Below are 19,448 nucleotides of genomic sequence, written 5' to 3'. Positions count from 1 at the left end.
AAACTGCCTTCACTGCCCTCAGCTATCTGCATCCTTTGTACCTTCTTACCTGTGTTTAAAACTACACTCATTCTCAGGATCCTATTCTCTTTCTTCTCTTCTGGGATTCCAAGAACCTCCCTTCCTGCAATATCAACCTCTCTTATAGTTGCTAGTCTCTTCACTTTGCTTATTTTAAGTATCCTGAAATTTCTAATTTAATGCTGTATGTTCCCACTAGTTACTATCCTACCTTTCTAGATTCTTTATAATCAAGTTTCTTCAAAGATTGGTACACATTTCCTAAAATATGCTCTAATTAACAACAGTCCTGAAAAATGCTTAAATGACAGCAAAAAAGTTCCTAGATCAATTAAGTCTGAGAACCCCAGTTTAAAAGAGTCTTGATTTACACTGGCATATAAAAGGCTCTAAGAAGTGTTATGGGACTAAAGCTCCAAGAAAAACATTTTTAGGAGAAAACAGTCTACGCTGCAATCTAACAATCCATCAACATGGACTGGTCCAGGGTAATCCATGACCGCCAGGCTACCATATCCAATATCCATTTTTCAGTCTCATCTTACCCTGTTCTCTTTTGGCTTTCAGAACATAGTTTTACTTTTACTTTTCTGGCCTCTAACCCTCTCACTTTCGCTGGATGATTTCAGCACCTCCTATGGCTTCCACTATATCTGTCCAAACCCTTTCTTGTTAAAGACCCATATTTCTGATTGTTTCCTGCATTATGGCTCACAGAAACTTTGAATACTGTAAGTCCAGGACAAGAATAATCATAATTCCCACTCTTCACCTGTTCATTTCAGGCCAAGGCAGAGATTTAAGCAACATACTAGATTCCATTCATTCCTTCATAGTCACAGTGTCCTATAAATTCTACCCCCAAAACTTTACTCGAACTCATACCCGCCTCTCCATTTTCACCTTTTTAATGGCTGCATAATTTTACAGGTACTTACATACTATAATATAGGCATTGACTATGTTTACTTATATGAACACAGTTCCAAGAGCATTTCTCTGCTTACATATTTACTTACTTGTATGATAATTTAATACTGTCCTTGAATTCCCATTTTACTAAGTTTTCTTTTAATTAATAAACATTATTTTCTAGAAATCTGGGCTTAAAGAAAAATTGAGCAGAAAGTACAGAGCATTTCCAGATACTGCCCGCCATCCCCTTCCCACTGTTTCCCCTATTTAAAAAACCTTGCATTAGTGTGGAACATTTGTTACAATAGATGAACTGATATTGATATTTTATTATTAACTAAAGTTCACAGTTTGCATCAGGGTTTACTATTTGTGTTGTACAGTTCCATGGGTACTTACAAATGGATAATGTCATGTATTCACTATTACAGAATCGTACAGAATAGTTTTCTTGTCATAAAAATCCACTCTACTCTATCCATCCCTCCCTTGCTCATCCCCCAAATCCTGGAAACAAACCATCGTTTTACTTTCTCCAGAACTTTGCCTTTCTACAATGTCTTATACTGGGAACCATGTATGTAGCTGATTGGCTTATTTTACTTAGCAATGTGCAGTTAATTTTCCTCCATGTCTTTCTATGGCTTGATATTCATTCCTTTTCATCACTGAATAATATTCCATTGTCAGGATGTATCATAGTTCGTTTATCCATTTACCTATTGAAGGACATCTTGATAGCTTCTGAGTGTAGTCAATTTTGAATAATGCTACTGTAATGATTTATGTGTAAGTTTTTGTGTAGCTTAACATTTCAATTCACTTGGATAGTTACCAAGATGCATGACTGGTGAATTGCATGGGAAGACTATTTCTGTTTAGCCTTGTAAGAAACTGACAAACTGTCTTCCAAAATAACATTACCATTTTGTATTAGCACCAGCAATGAATGAGAGCTGCTATTGCTCCAGCATTTGTTGTCAGTGTTTTCAGTTTTCAGAGTTGTACAATGGTATCACTGTTGTTTTAACTTATAACTCCCTCTCCATCCTTTGGTGTGGTATCTATTCGGATCTTTTGACCATTTTTAAAGTGAGCCCAATTAAACCCACTTTTTAATTTTCTTATTGTTGACTTTTACCCATTCTTTGTATATTTTGGATATAAGTCCTTTATTAGATATGCATTTTACAAACATTTTCTCCTTCTTTTCATTCTTTTAACAGTGTCTTTTCTACAGCAGAAGTTTTTCATTTTAATGAAGTCCATCTTATCAGTATTTTCTTTGATGGATTGTGTTCTGGTTGCTGTACCTTAAGTCATAGTGAAACCCAAGGTTACCAACATTTTCCCTAATGTTATCTTCTAAGAGTTTTATAGTGCTGTGTTTCACATGTAAGTCTGTGATCCCCTTTGAGTTAATTTTTAACTCAAGTCAATTTTTTTTGAGTTTAACTCAAACTCAAATTTTTAACTCAATTTTAAAGTGTAACATCTGTGTCTAGGTTCATTTTTTTTTCTTTTTTGCAGGTGGATGTCAAGTTGTTTCAACATTTATTGAAAACACTTTCATTTCTCCATTAAACTGAGTTTACTGCATGTCAACAATCAGTTGACTATATTTGCGAGAGTCTATTTCTGGGCTCCTATGTTGTTCCCTTGACCTAATTATCTTGTTTTTTTTTTGTTTGTTTTTTTTCCAATACCACACTGTCTTGATTACTGTAGCTTTATAGTAAGTCTTGAAGTCAGGTAGTGTCAGTTCTCCAACATTGTTCTTCTCCGTCAATACTGTGTTGACTATTCTGGGTGTTTTGCCTCTCCACATAAACTTCGGAAACAATATGTCAATATCCACAAAATGAGTTGCTGGAATTTGGACTGGGACTGAATCTTTAGATTAAGTTGAAAAGAACTGATATCTTGATAAAATATTGAATCTTCTTATCCACGAATATGGAACATATCTCCACTTATTTAGATCTTACTTCTTTGATTACTTTTTATCAGAGTTCTACAGGTTTTCTCACATAGATCTTGTTTATCTTGTTAGGTTTATATCTATTTCTTTTTTCAGTGTTAATGTAAATAGCATTATGTTTTTAATTACAAATTCCAGTTATTTGTTACTGGTATAATGATAAAGCAAATAACTTTTGTATATCAATTTTATATGCTGAACCTTGCTACATTCATTTATTACTTCCAGCAGTCTTTTTGTTATTGTTAATTCTTTCATATTTTCTACTTAGACAATCATGTCATCTGTAAACTAAGTCAGTTTTATCTCTGTCTTCCCAGTCTGTAAGTCTTTTATTTCATGGCTTACTTAATGTTGAATAAGAGTGGTATAAAAGGACATTCCGGCCTTTTTCATGATTTTAGCAGGAAAGTTTCTAGTTTCTCACTATCAGGTATGATGTATTTTGTAGATGTTCTTTACCAAGTTGAGGGCATTCCCCTTCTATTATGTTTAGCTGAGAGGTTTTTATCATGAATAGGTGTTGGATTTTGTCAAATGCATTTTCTATATCTATTAATATGATTCTATAATTGTTCTTCTTTAGCCCATTAATGTGATGAATTACAATACTTGATTTTTGATGTTGAATAAGTCTTGCAGACCCACTTGGTGGTAGTGTATAATTCTGATACATTGTTGGATTCAATTTCGTAATATTTTGTTGAGGATTCTGCATTTAAGTTCATGAGAAATATTAGTCTGTAGCTTTCCTTTCCTGCGATGTCTGGCTGGTATTATTGTAATGCTAGCCTCATAGAGTGAGTTACGTAGTATTCTCTCTGCTTCTATTTCCTGGAAAATATTATAGAGAAGTGGTGAAATTTCATCCTTAAATATTAGGTAGAATTTCTTTCAGCTTAATTAGCATATAACTGCCAAGTTGTCAGATATTTAAAATGAAAAACATAATGACTAAATATAGGTATACACTGCAAAAGGATTCCCCACATCAAGTTAATTAACACAGCTATCACCTCACATATTTACTTTTTTGTTTGTTTGTTTTGGTGAGAACACTGAAGTTCTACTCTCTTAGCAATTATCATTTATACAATAGTGTAATCAACTATAGTCACATTGTTATATACTAGATGCTCAGACTATTCATCTTACAATTGAAAGTTTGTACCCTTTTATCAACCTCTATTTCTTCACCCCCCCAGCCCTGGCAATAATGTTTCTACTCTCTGTTTCTATGAGTTCAATTTTTTTTTGTTAGATTCCACATATAAATGATACCATGAAGTATTTGTCTATCTGGTTTATTTCATTTTGCATAATGCCTTCTAGGTTCATCCATGTTTTTGCAACTGATCAGGATTTTCTTCTTTTTTTAATGGCTGAATAATATTCCACTGTGTGTATGTGGGGTGTGTGTGTGTGTGTGTGTGTGTGTGTGTGTGTGTAATTTAGCTATTCATCCATTAAGAGACACTTAGGGTGTTTCCATATCTTGACTACTTTGATTAATGCTGTAATGAACGTGAAAGTATACATAACTCTTCAAGATATTGATTCCTTTGAATATAGACCCAGAAGTAGAATTGCTGGATCATATAGTAGTTCTATTTTTAATTTTTTGAGGAACCTCCATACTGTTTTCCATAGTGGCTGTACCAGCTTACATTCCCACCAACAGTACACAAGGGCTCCCTTTTCTCCACATCCTTGCCAGCATTTGTTATCTCTTGTGTCTCTTTTTTTTAATAGAAGTATAGTCGATTTACAATGTTAAGTTAGTTTCTGGTGTACAGCAAAGTATAGCTATACATATATTTTATACACACACACACACACACACACACACACACACATATATTCTTTTCCATTATGGTTTATTACAAGATAGTGAATATAGTTCCCTGTGCTATACAGTAGAACTTTTGTATTTATCTATTTTATATATAGTAGTTTGTATCTGCTAATCCCAAACTCCTAATTTATCCTTCCCCCATCCCCTTTCCCCCTTGGTAACCATAAGTTTGTTTCCTATGTCTGTGGGTCTACTTCTGTTTTGTACATAAGTTCATTTGTATCATATTTTGGATTCCACATATAAGTGATATATGGCATTTGCCTTTCTCTGTCTGATTTACTTTATTTACTAGTATGATAATCTCTAGATCCATCCATGTCGCTGCAAATGGCATTATTTCATTCTTTTTCATGGCTGAGTAGTATTCCATTGCATATATACCACATCTTCTTTAACCATTGATCTGTTGATGGACATTTAGGTTGCTTCCATGTCTTGGCTATTGTAAATAGTGCACTATGAACACTGGGGTGCAAGTATATTTTCAAATTAGAATTTTCTCTGGTTATATACCCTATCTCTTATCTTTTTGATGATACCACTCTAATGTGTAAGGTAATATCTCATTGTAGTTTTGATTTGCATTTCCTTAAAGATTTGTGATGTTGAACATCTTTTCATTTACATGTTGCTCATTTGTACGTCTTCTTTGGAAAAATGTCTATTCAGTTCCTCTGACCATTTTTTAATCAGATTGTTTTTTTGCTATTGAGTTGTATGAGTTCTTTGTGTTTTTTGGATATTAACCCCTTACCAGATACATGATTTGCAAATATTTTCTCCCATTCCACTGGTTGCTTTTTCATTCTGTTGATGGTTTCTTTGCTGTACAGAAAGTTTTTAGTTTGATGAAGTCCCACTTGTTTATTCTTGATTTTGTTGCCTTCGCTTTTGGTGTCAACTCCAAAAAATCATCTCCAAGACCAATGTCAAAGAAGTTACCCTCTATGTTTTCTTCTAGGAGTGCTATGGATTCAGTCTTACATTCAAGTCTCTAATCCATTTTGATTTGATTTGTGTCTATGGTATAAGCCAGAGATCCAGTTTCATTCTTTTGCATGTGGCTGTCCAGTTTCACCAAACCCACTTATTTAAGAAACTATCCTTTCCTCATTGTATATTCTTGGCCCCTTTGTCATAAATTAATTGACCATATATGTATAGGCTTATTTCTGAGATCTTCAATCTGTTCCATTTATCTATGTGTCTGTTTGTAGGCCAATACCATACTGTTTTCATTACGATAGCTTTATAATATAATTTGAAATCAGGAAATGTGTTGTTTCCAGCTTTGTTCTTTCTCAAGATTGCTTTGCATTTTCAGAGTCTTTTGTGGTTCCATGCAAATTTTAATATATTTTTTTCAATTTCTGTAAAAAAAAGTACCATTTTGATAGGGATTGCATTGAATCTGTAGTTCACTTTGGGTAGCTTGGACATTTTAACAATATTAATTCTTCCAATTAATGAACATTGAATATCTTTCCATTTACTTGTGTCTTGTTCAACTTCTTTCAACTGGGCCTGATGTTTTCTATTTTCGAAAGCCATTAATTATTGATTCAATTTCTTCAACAGATAAAAGGCTATTTAGATTATTACTCCTTGTGTGAATTTTGGTAAATTGTGTCTCTGAAAAAATTGGTTCGATTTATGTAGGTTGTTAATTTGTGGATATAGAGTTGTTCATAATATGCCCTTATTAATATTTTAATGTCCATGGAATCAGTAGTGATGGACCCTTCTTCATTTATGATATTAGTAATTTGTGTCTTCTGTCTTTTATTATTGGTCAGCCTAACTCAAAGTTTATCAATTTTATTGATCTTTCTAAAAACCCATGTTTGGTTTCATTGGTTTTCTCCTTTGCTTTTCTGTTTTCAATTATTTCTGCTCTAATTTTTCTTTTCTTTTGATTATTTTGGATTTAATTTGCTCTTCTTTCCCTAGTTTCCTAAGGTAGAAGCTTAGATTACTGATTGTGAAATTTCTTCTTTTGGAATTTATGCAGTTAATGCTATAAATTTCCCTATAAGCAGTGCTTTCACTGATGTCACAAATTTTAGTAAGTTATACTTTATTTTAATTTAGTACTGTTTAATTTCTCTTGAAACTTTTTCTTTGACCCTAGTGTTTTTCTGAAGTGTGCTGGTTAATCTCCAAATCTTTGGGGATTTTCTAGCTATCTTTCTGTCATTTATTTCCAGGGTTTAATTCCATTTGGTCTGAGAGCAAGCTTTATATGATTTTTATTCTTTAAAATTTTTTAAGATGTGCTTTAATACCCAAAACATGGTCTGTCTTGGTGAATGTTCTTATGAGCTCGAGAAGAATATGTATTACGCTGTTGTTAGATGAAGTATTCTATAAATGTCAATTCGATCTAGCTGATTGATAGCACCATTCAGTTCAACAATATCCTTACTAATTTTCTGCCTCCTTGATCTGTCAATTACTGATAGAGGGGTTCACTAAGAGATTTTATCAGGAAGAGATGTGGCCTTACATAAAATACCTTTTTAGTATCTTTTTAAATACTCATGCATTTTTTCTCACCTGATCTATTACAGTAGTGAATAATTTTAAACAACTTTCTAATACTAATCATCCTTGCATTCTTAACATTACTTTATCCCTGCTTTCTATGCACTTCTGGATTTTGTTTGATATTTTATTATTTATGATTTTTACATCAATATTTGTCTTTAATTGCTCAGGGATTTTATGGTTTCTCTAGTTTTCTTTTTAAACTTAATTTCAGCTACTACATTTTTTTCCATAGTTTTAACACCTTTATTAAATCTAATAACTTTCATAAAGAGCCTGGCACACCTGAGGGAATCATGAGCTTATTAAATATTAGCTAACCTCATTTTATGACCAAATCTCTCTTTTTCTGTTGCTCTAATATTTATTTTATCAATTGCTATTATCTTTTTTTAAACATCTTTATTGGAGTATAATTGCTTTACAATGGTGTGTTAGCTTCTGCTTTACAACAAAGTGAATCAGCTGTACATATACATATATCCCCATATCTCCTCCCTCTTGCATCTCCCTCCCACCCTCCCTATACCACCCCTCTAGGTGGACACAAAGCTCTGAGCTGATCTCCCTGTGCTATGTGTCTGCTTCCCACTAGCTATCTATTTTACATTTGGTAGTGTACATATGTCCGTGCCACTCTCTCACTTCATCCCAGCTTACCCTTCCCCCTCCCCATGTCCTCAAGTCCATTCTCTACGTCTGCGTCTTTATTCCTGTCCAGCCCCTAGGGTCTTCAGAACTTTTTTATTTTTTTTAAAGTTTTGAATCATTGTTATGTTGACTTCACAAAAATTAACTGAGATATTTTCCATTTTTCTCTACGGTATGGAGTAGTTTAAATTATACAGAAATTATCTGTTTCGTGAAAGCCTGAATGAATTCACTGGTAAAATCATGTGAATCTTCCCCAGTTTTAAGAAGTCTTTAACAACTTTTTCATTTTTTTCATAGTTATGTCAATTTTCTTTATCTTCTTTTTTTTTTTAATATTTATTTATTTAGTTGGTTGCACTGGGTCTTAGTTGCAGCATGTGGGCTCCTTAGTTGTGGCTCATGGCTCCTTAGTTGTGGCTCACCGGCTCCTTAGTTGCAGCACACAGGCTCCTTAGTTGTGGCATGCAAACCCTTAGTTGTGGCACGCACCTGGGATCTAGTTCCCTGACCAGGGATTGAACCCGGGTCCCCTGCACTGGGAGTGCCCAGTTTTATCTACTGCACCACCAGGGAGTCCTCTTCATCTTCTTGAATCACTTTTTTAATCACATATTTTCCTATAGATCATTAAGTTTATTAGCACAGAGTTATACAAAGTATTCTTGGTATTTCATTTCCTCTGATTATGAATTTCAAGTAATTGTGATTTATTTATTCCTTCCTTTCTTTTTTCTTGTCTCATTCCTCTCCTGCATTCCATGCTTTTATCATTCCTTCCTTCCTTCTAATTAGGCAAAGTAAATGATTATTTTTAAAATTGCAACACACCCTTGCTTGAAGTCTCTCAAAGACTTTAGTAGGATAAAGTCCAAGTTATCATCATTATAAAACAAAGTGCTTCACAATTGATATTTACCTACTTCTCTATGTCATTGCTACCCTTATTCTACACCAAAGAAGTATGACTTTATTTCATTATTTCATCTTTTTACATGAAGTTGCCTCACCTAAAAATGTCCCTTACTCCCTCCTCATCCTTTCTCCACCTGGACACCTCCTGCTGGTCCCAAGATACTCCTAATGGACACCTCCTACTGGGCCTTTTCTGGTAAGTCTTCCCTGAAGGTCTCAGAACTGAGATAAGTACCACTCACCTCTTCTTCTAGACCTGTCGATGTTGATTTCCCTTGGAGCTCAATCCTCACACCTTTTCTCTATCTATATTAAATTCCCAAAAGAAAGCCAGCTCCATGGCATAAAATACCATCTTTACACTTATGGATTCTAAATTTTTATGTCCAGCTAAGACTTTATCCTGTCAATTTAATCTCTATGATAAATGACTGATACCTCAAGCTTTATATGTGAAAAATAGAAATCTTGATTCTACTGCCACTCCCCAAAGCTGTTATTTTCTCGCTGTTCCCCATCTTAGTTAATCCAGTTTGCTTAGTTTAAGTATCTTGGAATTATCCTTGACTCCATTCTTTCTCTTATAATCTCATACCTAATCTAGCAATAAAACTTGCCATCTCTATCTTCAAAAATATTTCATACCACTTCCAACCCTACCACTGTAGTCCAAGTGACCATTATCTCTTACCTAGACTACTGCAATGACCTTCAAATTGGATTCTCTTCTTCCACTCTTACTGACCTATAGTATATTTTCCACATAGCAACTACGGTTACCCATCATAAATCAGGTTATCACCACCATTTCTAATCTTCTAATGACCTCATATTTCATTTCAAAATAAAATAGAATGTATTTACTGGGGCCTACAAGTCCAGAAATCATATGACTCCTGACGATCCTGTCTCTTACCACCCTTACCAATGATAAATACTTCACGGCCAGACTGACCCCCTTGCATACTGATCACCTTGAATACACCAATACCTTCTACCATATTGTTACCTCTGACTGGACTGCTTATCTATCAGAAATCCAAGTGATTCAATTTCTTATTTCATTCAGGTCATTTATTTTTCTTCCTAGCTCTTACCACTACCTCACATTATATTAAATTTTTTGTTTCTGTATCATCTATCACCCTCACGAGAATATATGCTGTGTAAAGTCAGGAGACTGGTTTATTGCCTGGTATGTAGCAGATGCTTTATAAAAACTTGGAGAATCAGTGAGAGATTTAATGTATTTATTACATTATTCCAGCATTTTTTGCACAGTTCTTTATAGAACTTACAGTGTCTGTCTTCCCCGTAGATTATAGACTCTAAATCCAAGGACTAAGTATTTTCTCTTCCATATTTTATAGTAGGTACACAAGCAATATTTGTGATGGGGTAAATTAATAAATACCTTCATTCTATTTTGTAAGTGAGGGAATTCTTATAAACAAGGAAAGCTAAGGATACCAGCTTGATTAGGTCACATATGGTAGAAACAAGAAGGAACTCTGCAAGAAAATACCTTGAAGACCTTCTGATTGTTTTTGCCCCTTTTTCAGCATTAAGGTTTCCATCTGCAAGTGAAAGTTTTCTGGAAACAGTAGCTTAGGAAAATACACAATATGTAGCTGTTATAATTGCCATGTTTATACTGAGTTCTGGGTTAGTTGGTCTGAAATAGTCCTGGTAAAAATAAACTTTCAATGTGTTTTAAGCAATCAGTGTTTCCAATAAGCACTGTCAACATGACCTTTAGTGGTCTCCAGAACTTCTCCTTTACTAAGTATTTAACTGGCTGCTCAACCTCTATGGCTTCCTGTCTGCCTTTAATTTTCCCTCAGCAATTTTAATGCTGGAACAACAAAATACACAAGCCACCCTTTGGGAGGATTTCTGACCATAATTTGAAAAGCCCTTGAAATAAGAAAATTGAGATGGATTAGGGGAAGAATAGCAGTACATATTACATATTCCCCATAGGATAAACAAGTATAAATGAACATCATATTCTAACTCTCTAACTCCTATTTTCTATTGAACACTTACCTATAAGCGTCTCCTTCATTTTCTTTCCTAGAGAAATTTTGGCTTCCACATGTAGAAACATGTAGAAATATTTTTGATAAAATTATTACCCATGCTCCATAATAATGCTAATATTAAGAGTGCTTATAATTCCTTTAAACTATCTAAGGAAGGTCGTCCTGAAATTCTTAAAGCTCTTGTCATATTTTCATACTAATAATTGGGGCCTCTTTATGAAATAAGTCTTTCCCTCAGTAAAATTGTATCAGTATTACTACAAGGAGACATCATTGAAAAGTTTACAAGTAAACGTACCAACATAATATCATGCATAATTAATTCTGTTGTAAGTAATTTTGTAGGGAGTTTTAAACAACCTACGGTCACATCATGAATGTGTAACTCATCTAGCAGCTAACCTAATCATAAACATAGATAAAGAATATCTTGTTGTTACACATCTCACTTCTTCCATTTTTTCAGCTTCACTGAGGTACAATTGAAAACAAAATTATAAGACATTTAAAATACATATTGTGGTGATTTGATATACAAATATATTGTGAAAGGATTTCTTTTCTATCATCTAGTTATTTAACACATTCATCACCGGACATATTTATCTTTTTTTTTAGTAAGAACATTTAAGTTCTATCCTCTTAGCAAATATTATACAATACAGTATTATCAACTATAGAAACCATGTTTTACATTAGATCCTCAGACCTTATTCCTCTTATAGCTGAAAGTCTGTACCCCTTTTACCAACTTCTCTCTTTTGCCAAACCCACTCTCCCAGTTCCTGGCAACCACTTTTCTACTCTCTGTTTCTATGAGTTTGAATTTTTTTAAGATTCAAATGGCAGGATTTCCTCATTTTACATGACTGAATAATATTCATATATACATCTATATACACACATACACACACATATATGGATACATATATGGAGAATATGTATATAACATTTTCTTTATCCATTTATCTGTTGATAGACACTTAGGTTGTTTCCATATCTTGGCTATTATGATTAATTCTGTAGTGAACATGGAAGTATACATAACTCTTCAAGATAATGATTTCGATTCCTTTTAATACACACTCAGAAGCAGAAATGCCATATCACACAGTAGTTCTATTTTTAATTTCTTGAAGAAGCTCCATACTGTTTTCCATAGTGGCTGTACCAGCTTACATTCCCACCAACAGTGTACAAGGTTCCCTTTTCTCCACATCCTTGCCAGTATATGTTATCTCTTGTATTTTTGATGATAGCCATTCTAACATGTGTTTATCTCAGGTATTATCTCACTGCAGTTTTGACTTGCTTTTATTGAAAAGACTATCCTGTCCTCACTGTATATTCTTGGCCTCTCTGTCATAAATTAATTGACAATATATGCATGGATTTAATACTGGGTTCTCCAATCTGTTCCACTGATCTATGTATCTGTCTGTATGCCAATACCATACCGTTTTGATTACTATAGCTTTATAATATAATTTGAAATCAGGAGGAGTGATGCTTCTAGCTTTGTTCTTCTCTCTCAAGATTGCATTGGCCAGGATCTTTCATATTTTTTTTCTTGGAACAGAAAAAAGAGCAGATCATACCAACAATTTTTATATGTCTTAAAATATAATAAGCAATATGAATCAAATTGGATTTCTTCTGTTAAATCCATTCTCAAGGGAAGGTACCAATAAATAGGCAAAGAGAACAAAATGATCAAAAAAAGGAGATACCATAAACATAAATCATGATTTCAACTCTACCACTTCATATCTAATTAACGACTTCTAGATTTCAAAAGGGTGACATAGATTTGTTTCAGAACGAAAATAATCAAACAATAACAAACTCCCAAAGCATACATGTTGGCCATTATGTCAGAATCTACCATTTTAGTTTAAGATATTACCCTGCTTAATATTTATTTAAAGCTCACATGGCAATATAAATGAGTTTCCTAAGGCTCTTTACTCTCCAGAAACTCATCTACCATCAAGTCTTCTTTTGCTCTATAAGAGTGTCATTTTTTCCATTTAATCCAACACTGCATCAAAACTAGTCCTGTGGCCTTGTAAGATGATTATAAAATTGCTAACTACAATAGCAAGGGACAGAAATTCCTCACTAAAATGTAAAGTTAAAAGAAAAAAAAACTGGACCCAGGACACAGAAAAGAAAGGATAGCTAAATTAAAATTATTAAATTGCTGTTGATTTCAGCTGCAACCACTCTTTTCTAGACCATATTTAAAAATACTTGCCTGTCAGGTGGTCAACTGAGGAAATAGTCATTTTCATGAATGAAATATAAGGAAGATTTAGTGGACACAGCTGTAGACCGTTTTTAGTTTAAACACCCCAAAATTAGCATTGATATTTGTTTTTCTAAGGAAATCATAAGGACTTATTCTGAAGACCATGTATGACTTATGGGAGAAACAAAGTCATGTTAGGTAGAATGCCCCAGCACACCAGAAGCACTTCTACAGTAATGTAGGGCTTTCTCACCTTAAAAGTCGTGGTGCCATACAGTTTGGTGGTGTGGACTGTCTCTGGAAGCACATTAGTGATATTGGTGATGAATTCTTCCAAGTACTTACAGGATTTCTCCAAGTGTGTTGTATTGATAATAATCTGGACAAGCTGGAAAATAACAAGAACATGTAAGAGTAATTTGACTATTCACCCTACGATGAGTGGCTCAGTATGAATCTGATGGTACAACAAAAACAAAAGACATAATGGCAGAGGCCATCTGTATTCTATAAAAAGTTAATGTTAGAGCACAAGCTTAGGTATCACTTCCTCTGTGAAGACTTCCCTGACTTCCCAAAGCAACTTGTATTTCCCCCTAATACAGGGGGAACAATAGGAGCAAGTGTCACTATTTTAAACTTGTCTTCTTCTGTTCAAAATAAAGATTAAACTAAGATCAAAAACTGATAGTGTTTAGCATAGTACCTGGCAATAAATAATTGCCAAATGCATGAAATAAATGAACTCCAATTAAAAGAACAAGAATGACTGAAATGTCAAGAAGTTTCAAAATTAGGCATGATGAACAAAGGAATGTTGGAACAGGTTGCAGTATATTAACAAACTACATTAGTTTGTGAAAGAAAAAAACATGAGCACTGAAGTCAGAGAAACCAGGGAGCAAATACTTATAAAATTATTGATATTGAGAAAGTTACTTAACTTCTCTAAGCCTCTTTCTTTAACCGTAAAATGTTAATAATAATTTCTAAATCACAGACTTATTATGAAAATTAAATATTCTTTAGTTAATACTATTTTCCTTTTCTTACAGAGTATATCCTTAAACAAGGCAGTACTGGTAAGATAAAAACTCATCTATAAATTACTTTGAGAGGAGGATAAGGAAGAATACTACTGTCTGTATAGAATTAAAGTCTATAAAGCACTGCACAATTCATTTTCTTAGATCGCCTCCCAGCAACCAGAAGAAGTAAGTTAAGTGGGCATAATTATTACTTCCATTCTACTATAAGAGAAAAAAGAAAAAATGAACTGATTTACTCTAGATCATGTAACATTAAAACTGGGATTCAAATCCAAGTAATCAACCTTCAAGTTATGGAACTCTTTCAGATTTGACGGAGAAATTAAACCCTTTACAGACAAGCAAAAGTTAAGAGAATTCAGCACCACCAAACCAGCTTTACAACAAATGCTAAAGGAACTTCTCTAGGCAGGAAACAAAAGAGAAGGAAAAGACCTACAAAAACAAACCCCAAACAACTAAGAAAATGGTAACAGGAACACACATATCAATAATTACCTTAAATGTAAATGGACTAAATGCTCCAACCAAAAGGCACAGACTGGCTGAATGGATACAAAAACAAAACCTATACATATGCTGTCTACAAGAGACCCACTTCAGACCTAGGGACACATACAGACTGAAAGGGAAGGGATGGAAAAAGATATTCCATGCAAATGGAAATCAAAAAAAGCTGGAGTAGCAATTCTCATATCAAACAGAAGAGACTTTAAAATAAATACTATTACAAGAGACAAAGAAGGACACTACAAAATGACCAAGGAATCAATACAAGAAGAAGATATAACAATTGTAAATATTAATGAACCCAGCGTAGGAGCACTTCAATACATAAGGCAAATGCTAACAGCCATAAAAGGGAAATCAACAGTAACACAGTAATAGCAGGGGGCTTTAACACCTCACTGTCACCAATGGACACATCATCCAAAATGAAAATAAATAAGGAAACACAAGCTTTAAATAACATTAAACAAGTTGGACTTAATTGATACTTATATGACATTCCATCCAAAAACAACAGAATACACTTTTTTCTCAAGTGCTCATGGAGCATTCACCAGGATAGATCATATCTTGGGTCACAAATCAAGCCTTGGTAAATTTAAGAAAATTGAAATCATATCAGGTATCTTTTGCGACCACAGCACTATGAGACTGGATATCAATTACAGGAAAAAATATGTAAAGAATACAAACACATGGAGGCTAGACAATACACTATTTAATAACCAAGAGATCACTGAAGAAATAAAAGAGGAAATCAAAAAATACCTAGAAACAAATGACAATGAAAATACGATGACCCAAAACCTATGGGATGCAGCAAAAGCAGTTCTAAGAGGGAAGTTTATAGCAGTACAATCCTACCACAAAAAACAAGAAACATCAGAAATAAACAAGCTAACCTTACACCTAAAGCAACTACAGTAAGAAGAACAAAAAAGCTCCAAAAGTTAGAAGGAAAGAAATCATAAAGGTCAGATCAGAAATGAAGTAAAAAGAAATGAAGGAAACAACAGCAAAGATCAATAAAACTAAAACCTGGTTCTTTGAGAAGATAAACAAAATTGATAAACCATTAGCCAGCCTCATCAACAAAAAAAGGGAGAAGACTCAAATCAACAGAATTAGAAATGAAAAAGAAGTAACAACTGACACTGCAGAAATACAAAGGATCATGAGAGATTACTGCAAGCAACTATAAGCTAATAAAATGGACAATCTGGAAGAAATGGACAAATTCTTAGAAAAGCACAGCATTCCAAGACTGAACAAGGAAGAAATAGAAAATATAAACAGATCAATCATAAGCACTGAAATTGAAACTGTGATGAAAAATCTTCCAACAAACAAAAGCCCAGGACCAAATGGCTTCACAGGTGAATTCTACCAAACATTTAGAGAAGAGCTAACACCTATACTTCACAAATTCTTCCAAAATAGAGCAGAGGGAGGAACGCGTCAAAACTCATTCTACAGGGCCACCATCACCCTGATACCAAAACCAGACAAAGATGTCACAAAAAAAGAAAATTGCAGGCCAATATCAATGATAAACATACATGCAAAAATCCTCAACAAAATACTAGCAAACAGAATCCAACAACACATTAAAAGGATCCTACACCATGATCAAGTGGGGTTTATCCCAAGAATTCAAGGATTCTTCAATATACGCAAATTAATTAATGTGATAAAACATATTAACAAACTGAAGGAGAAAAACCATATGATCATCTCAATAGATGCAGAAAAAGCTTTTGACAAAATTCAACACCCATTTATGATAAAAAAAAACTCTCTAGAGAGTGGCACAGAGGGAACCTACCTCAACATAATAAAGACAATATATGACAAACCCACAGCCAACATCGTTCTGAATGGTGAAAAACTGAAAGCATTTCCTCTAAGAACAGGAACAAGACAAGGTTGCCCACTCTCACCACTCTTATTCAACATAGTTTTGGAAGTTTTAGCCACAGCAATCAGAGAAGAAGAAGAAATAAAAGGAATCTAATTCAGGAAAGAAGTAAAACGTCACTGTTTGCATATGACATGGTACTATACACAGAGAATCCTAAAGATGCAACCAGAAAACCACTAGAGCTCATGGATGAATTTGGTAGAGTAGCAGGATACAAAATTAATGCACAGAAACCTCTTGCTTTCCTATATACCAATGATGAAAAATCTGAAACAGAAATTAAGGAAACACTGCCATTAACCACTGCAACAAAAAGAATAAAATACCTAGGAATAAACCTACATAAGGAGACAAAAGACCTGCATGCAGAAAAATGTAAAACACTGATGAAAGAAATTAAAGATGATACAAACAGATGGAGAGATATACCATGTTCTTGGATTGGAAGAATCAACATTGTGAAAATGACTCTACTACCCAAAGCAATCTACAGATTCAGTGCAATCCCTATCAAACTAACACTGGCATTTTTCACAGAACTAGAACAAAAAATTTCACAATTTGTATGGAAACACAAAAGACCCCGAATAGCCAAAGCAATCTTGAGAAAGAAAAATGGTGCTGGAGAAATCAGGCTCCCTGAGTTCAGACTACACTACAAAGCTACAGTAATCAAGACAGTATGGTACTGGCACAAAAACAGAAATATAGATCAATGAAACAGGATAGAAAGCCCAGAGATAACCCCACACACATATGGTCACCTTATATTTGATAAAGGAGGCAAGAAGATACAATAGAGAAAATACAGCCTCTTCAGGAAGTGGTGCTGGGCAAACTTGACAGCTACGTATAAAAAAATGAAATTAGAACACTTCCTAACACCATACACAAAAATAAACTCAAAATGGATTAAAGACCTAAATGTAAGGCCAGACACTATAAAACTCTTAGAGGAAAACATAGGAAGAACACTCTTTGACATAAATCACAGCAAGATCTTTTTAGGTCCACCTCCTAGAGAAATGGATATAAAAACAAAAATAAACAAATGGGACCTAATGAAACTTAAAACCTTTTGCACAGCAACAGAAACCATAAACAAGACGAAAAGACAACCCTCAGAATGGGAGAAAATATTTGCAAACAAAGCAACTGACAAAGGATTAATCTCCAAAATATACAAGCAGCTCATGCAGCTCAATATCAAAAAAACAAATAACCCAATCCAAAAACGGGCAGAAGACCTAAATAGACATTTCTCTGAAGAAGATATACAGATGGCCAACAAACACATGAAAGAATACCCAACATCACTAATCATTGGACAAATGCAAATCAAAACTACAATGAGGTATCACCTCACACCAGTCAGAATAGCCATCATCAAAAAGTCTACAAACAATAAATGCTGGAGAAGGTGTGGAGAAAAGGGAACCCTCTTGCACTGTTGGTGGGAATGTAAATTGATACAGCCACTATGGAGAACAGTATGGAGGTTCCTTAAACAACAAAAAGTAGAACTACCATATGACCAAGCAATCCCACTCCTGGGCATATCCCTTAGAAAACCATAATTCAAAAAGAGTCATGTACCACAATATTCATTGCAGCATTATTTACAATAGCCAGGACATGGAAGCAATTTAAGTGTCCGTCGACAGATGAATGGATAAAGAAGATGTGGAGATATGTACAATGGGATATTACTCAGCCATAAAAAGAAACGATACTGAGTTATTTGTAGTGAGGTGGATGGACCTAGAGTCTGTCTTTCAGAGTGCAGTAAGTCAGGAAGAGAAAAACAAATATTATATGCTAACACATATATATGGAATCTAAAATTTTTAAAAACTGGTTCTGAAGAACCTAGGTGCAGGACGGGAATAAAGTAGCAGATGTAGAGAACAGACTTGAGGACACAGGGAGGGAGAAGGGTAAGCTGGGATGAAGTGAGAGAGTAGTATTTACATATATACACTACCAAATGTAAAATAGACAGCTCTTGGGAAGCAGCTATATAGCACAGGGAGATCAGCTGGGTGTTTTGTGACCACCTAGCAGGGTGGGATAGGGAGGGTGAGAGGGAGACGCAAGAGGGAGGGGATATGGGGATATATGTATACACATAGCTGATTCACTTTGTTTTACAGCAGAAACTAACACAACATTGTAAAGCAGTTATAATCCAATAAAGATGTTAAAAAAATAGTTTGAATTTAGAGACTTTGAGTTTTGGACACAAATTCCATCACCTATAAAATTACCCAAAACATCAGCTTTTTAACTTTAGAGATAAAAAAACACCCACCAAAATAAGCAATTCCTCACCTTCTTCCTTTCAACATGTTTCTCCTTCAGAGGAGGACAAAATTTTTAATATTTAAATTTAAATTGTCTACATTAAATCACTCTTCTTCATGAGTGGGAAGGTGGCTAGTGGCAAGGTTGTCATGATAGGGAAGCCAGAAAAGTAAGAGAGTTAATTTGGGGAACTGAAAATTTTCTATTTTAAAATGAGCATTACCTATAGGGAACACATTCTATCTATCAAAAGAAATCCTAATAATAAGGAGGAATCGTGTCATGTTATAGAAATAAAAAACAGTGGCAGTCAAAGAGAAAATTGTCGTGTTTTGCAGGATATTGGCAGTTAAAAAAAAAATAAAGAGGCAGCTTCACTGGGTACAGTAGTAATTTCCCATGACTTTTTAAAGATCTGTCAACACAAAAGATCACCATGAATTACATCAACTGGCTGTCAGTCACTTTTGAAATGTTTCA

At 34.2% G+C, this 19,448-nt stretch overlaps 1 protein-coding gene across 27 annotated transcripts in view; it reads right to left on the bottom strand.

The window, feature by feature from the left end:
- EXOC6B (exocyst complex component 6B) overlaps window positions 1-19,448 on the bottom strand; it is a 703,642-nt gene that overhangs the window by 278,884 nt on the left and 405,310 nt on the right. For all 27 annotated transcript variants that reach the window (XM_089922288.1, XM_089922290.1, XM_022561258.2 and 24 more), the window contains one exon: window positions 13,438-13,572. In XM_089922288.1, coding sequence (XP_089778414.1) covers window positions 13,438-13,572 — 135 coding nt within the window. The remainder of the gene's footprint in view (window positions 1-13,437; window positions 13,573-19,448) is intronic.

The sequence above is a fragment of the Delphinapterus leucas genome, chromosome 13, assembly GCF_059928025.1.
Source record: "Delphinapterus leucas isolate spDelLeu-1000000601 "Yukka" chromosome 13, BTC_Dleu_Yukka2, whole genome shotgun sequence".
Taxonomy (NCBI): domain Eukaryota; kingdom Metazoa; phylum Chordata; class Mammalia; order Artiodactyla; family Monodontidae; genus Delphinapterus; species Delphinapterus leucas.
Note: the sequence above shows the minus strand (reverse complement) of the source record. Positions and strands in the feature narration are given on the sequence as shown.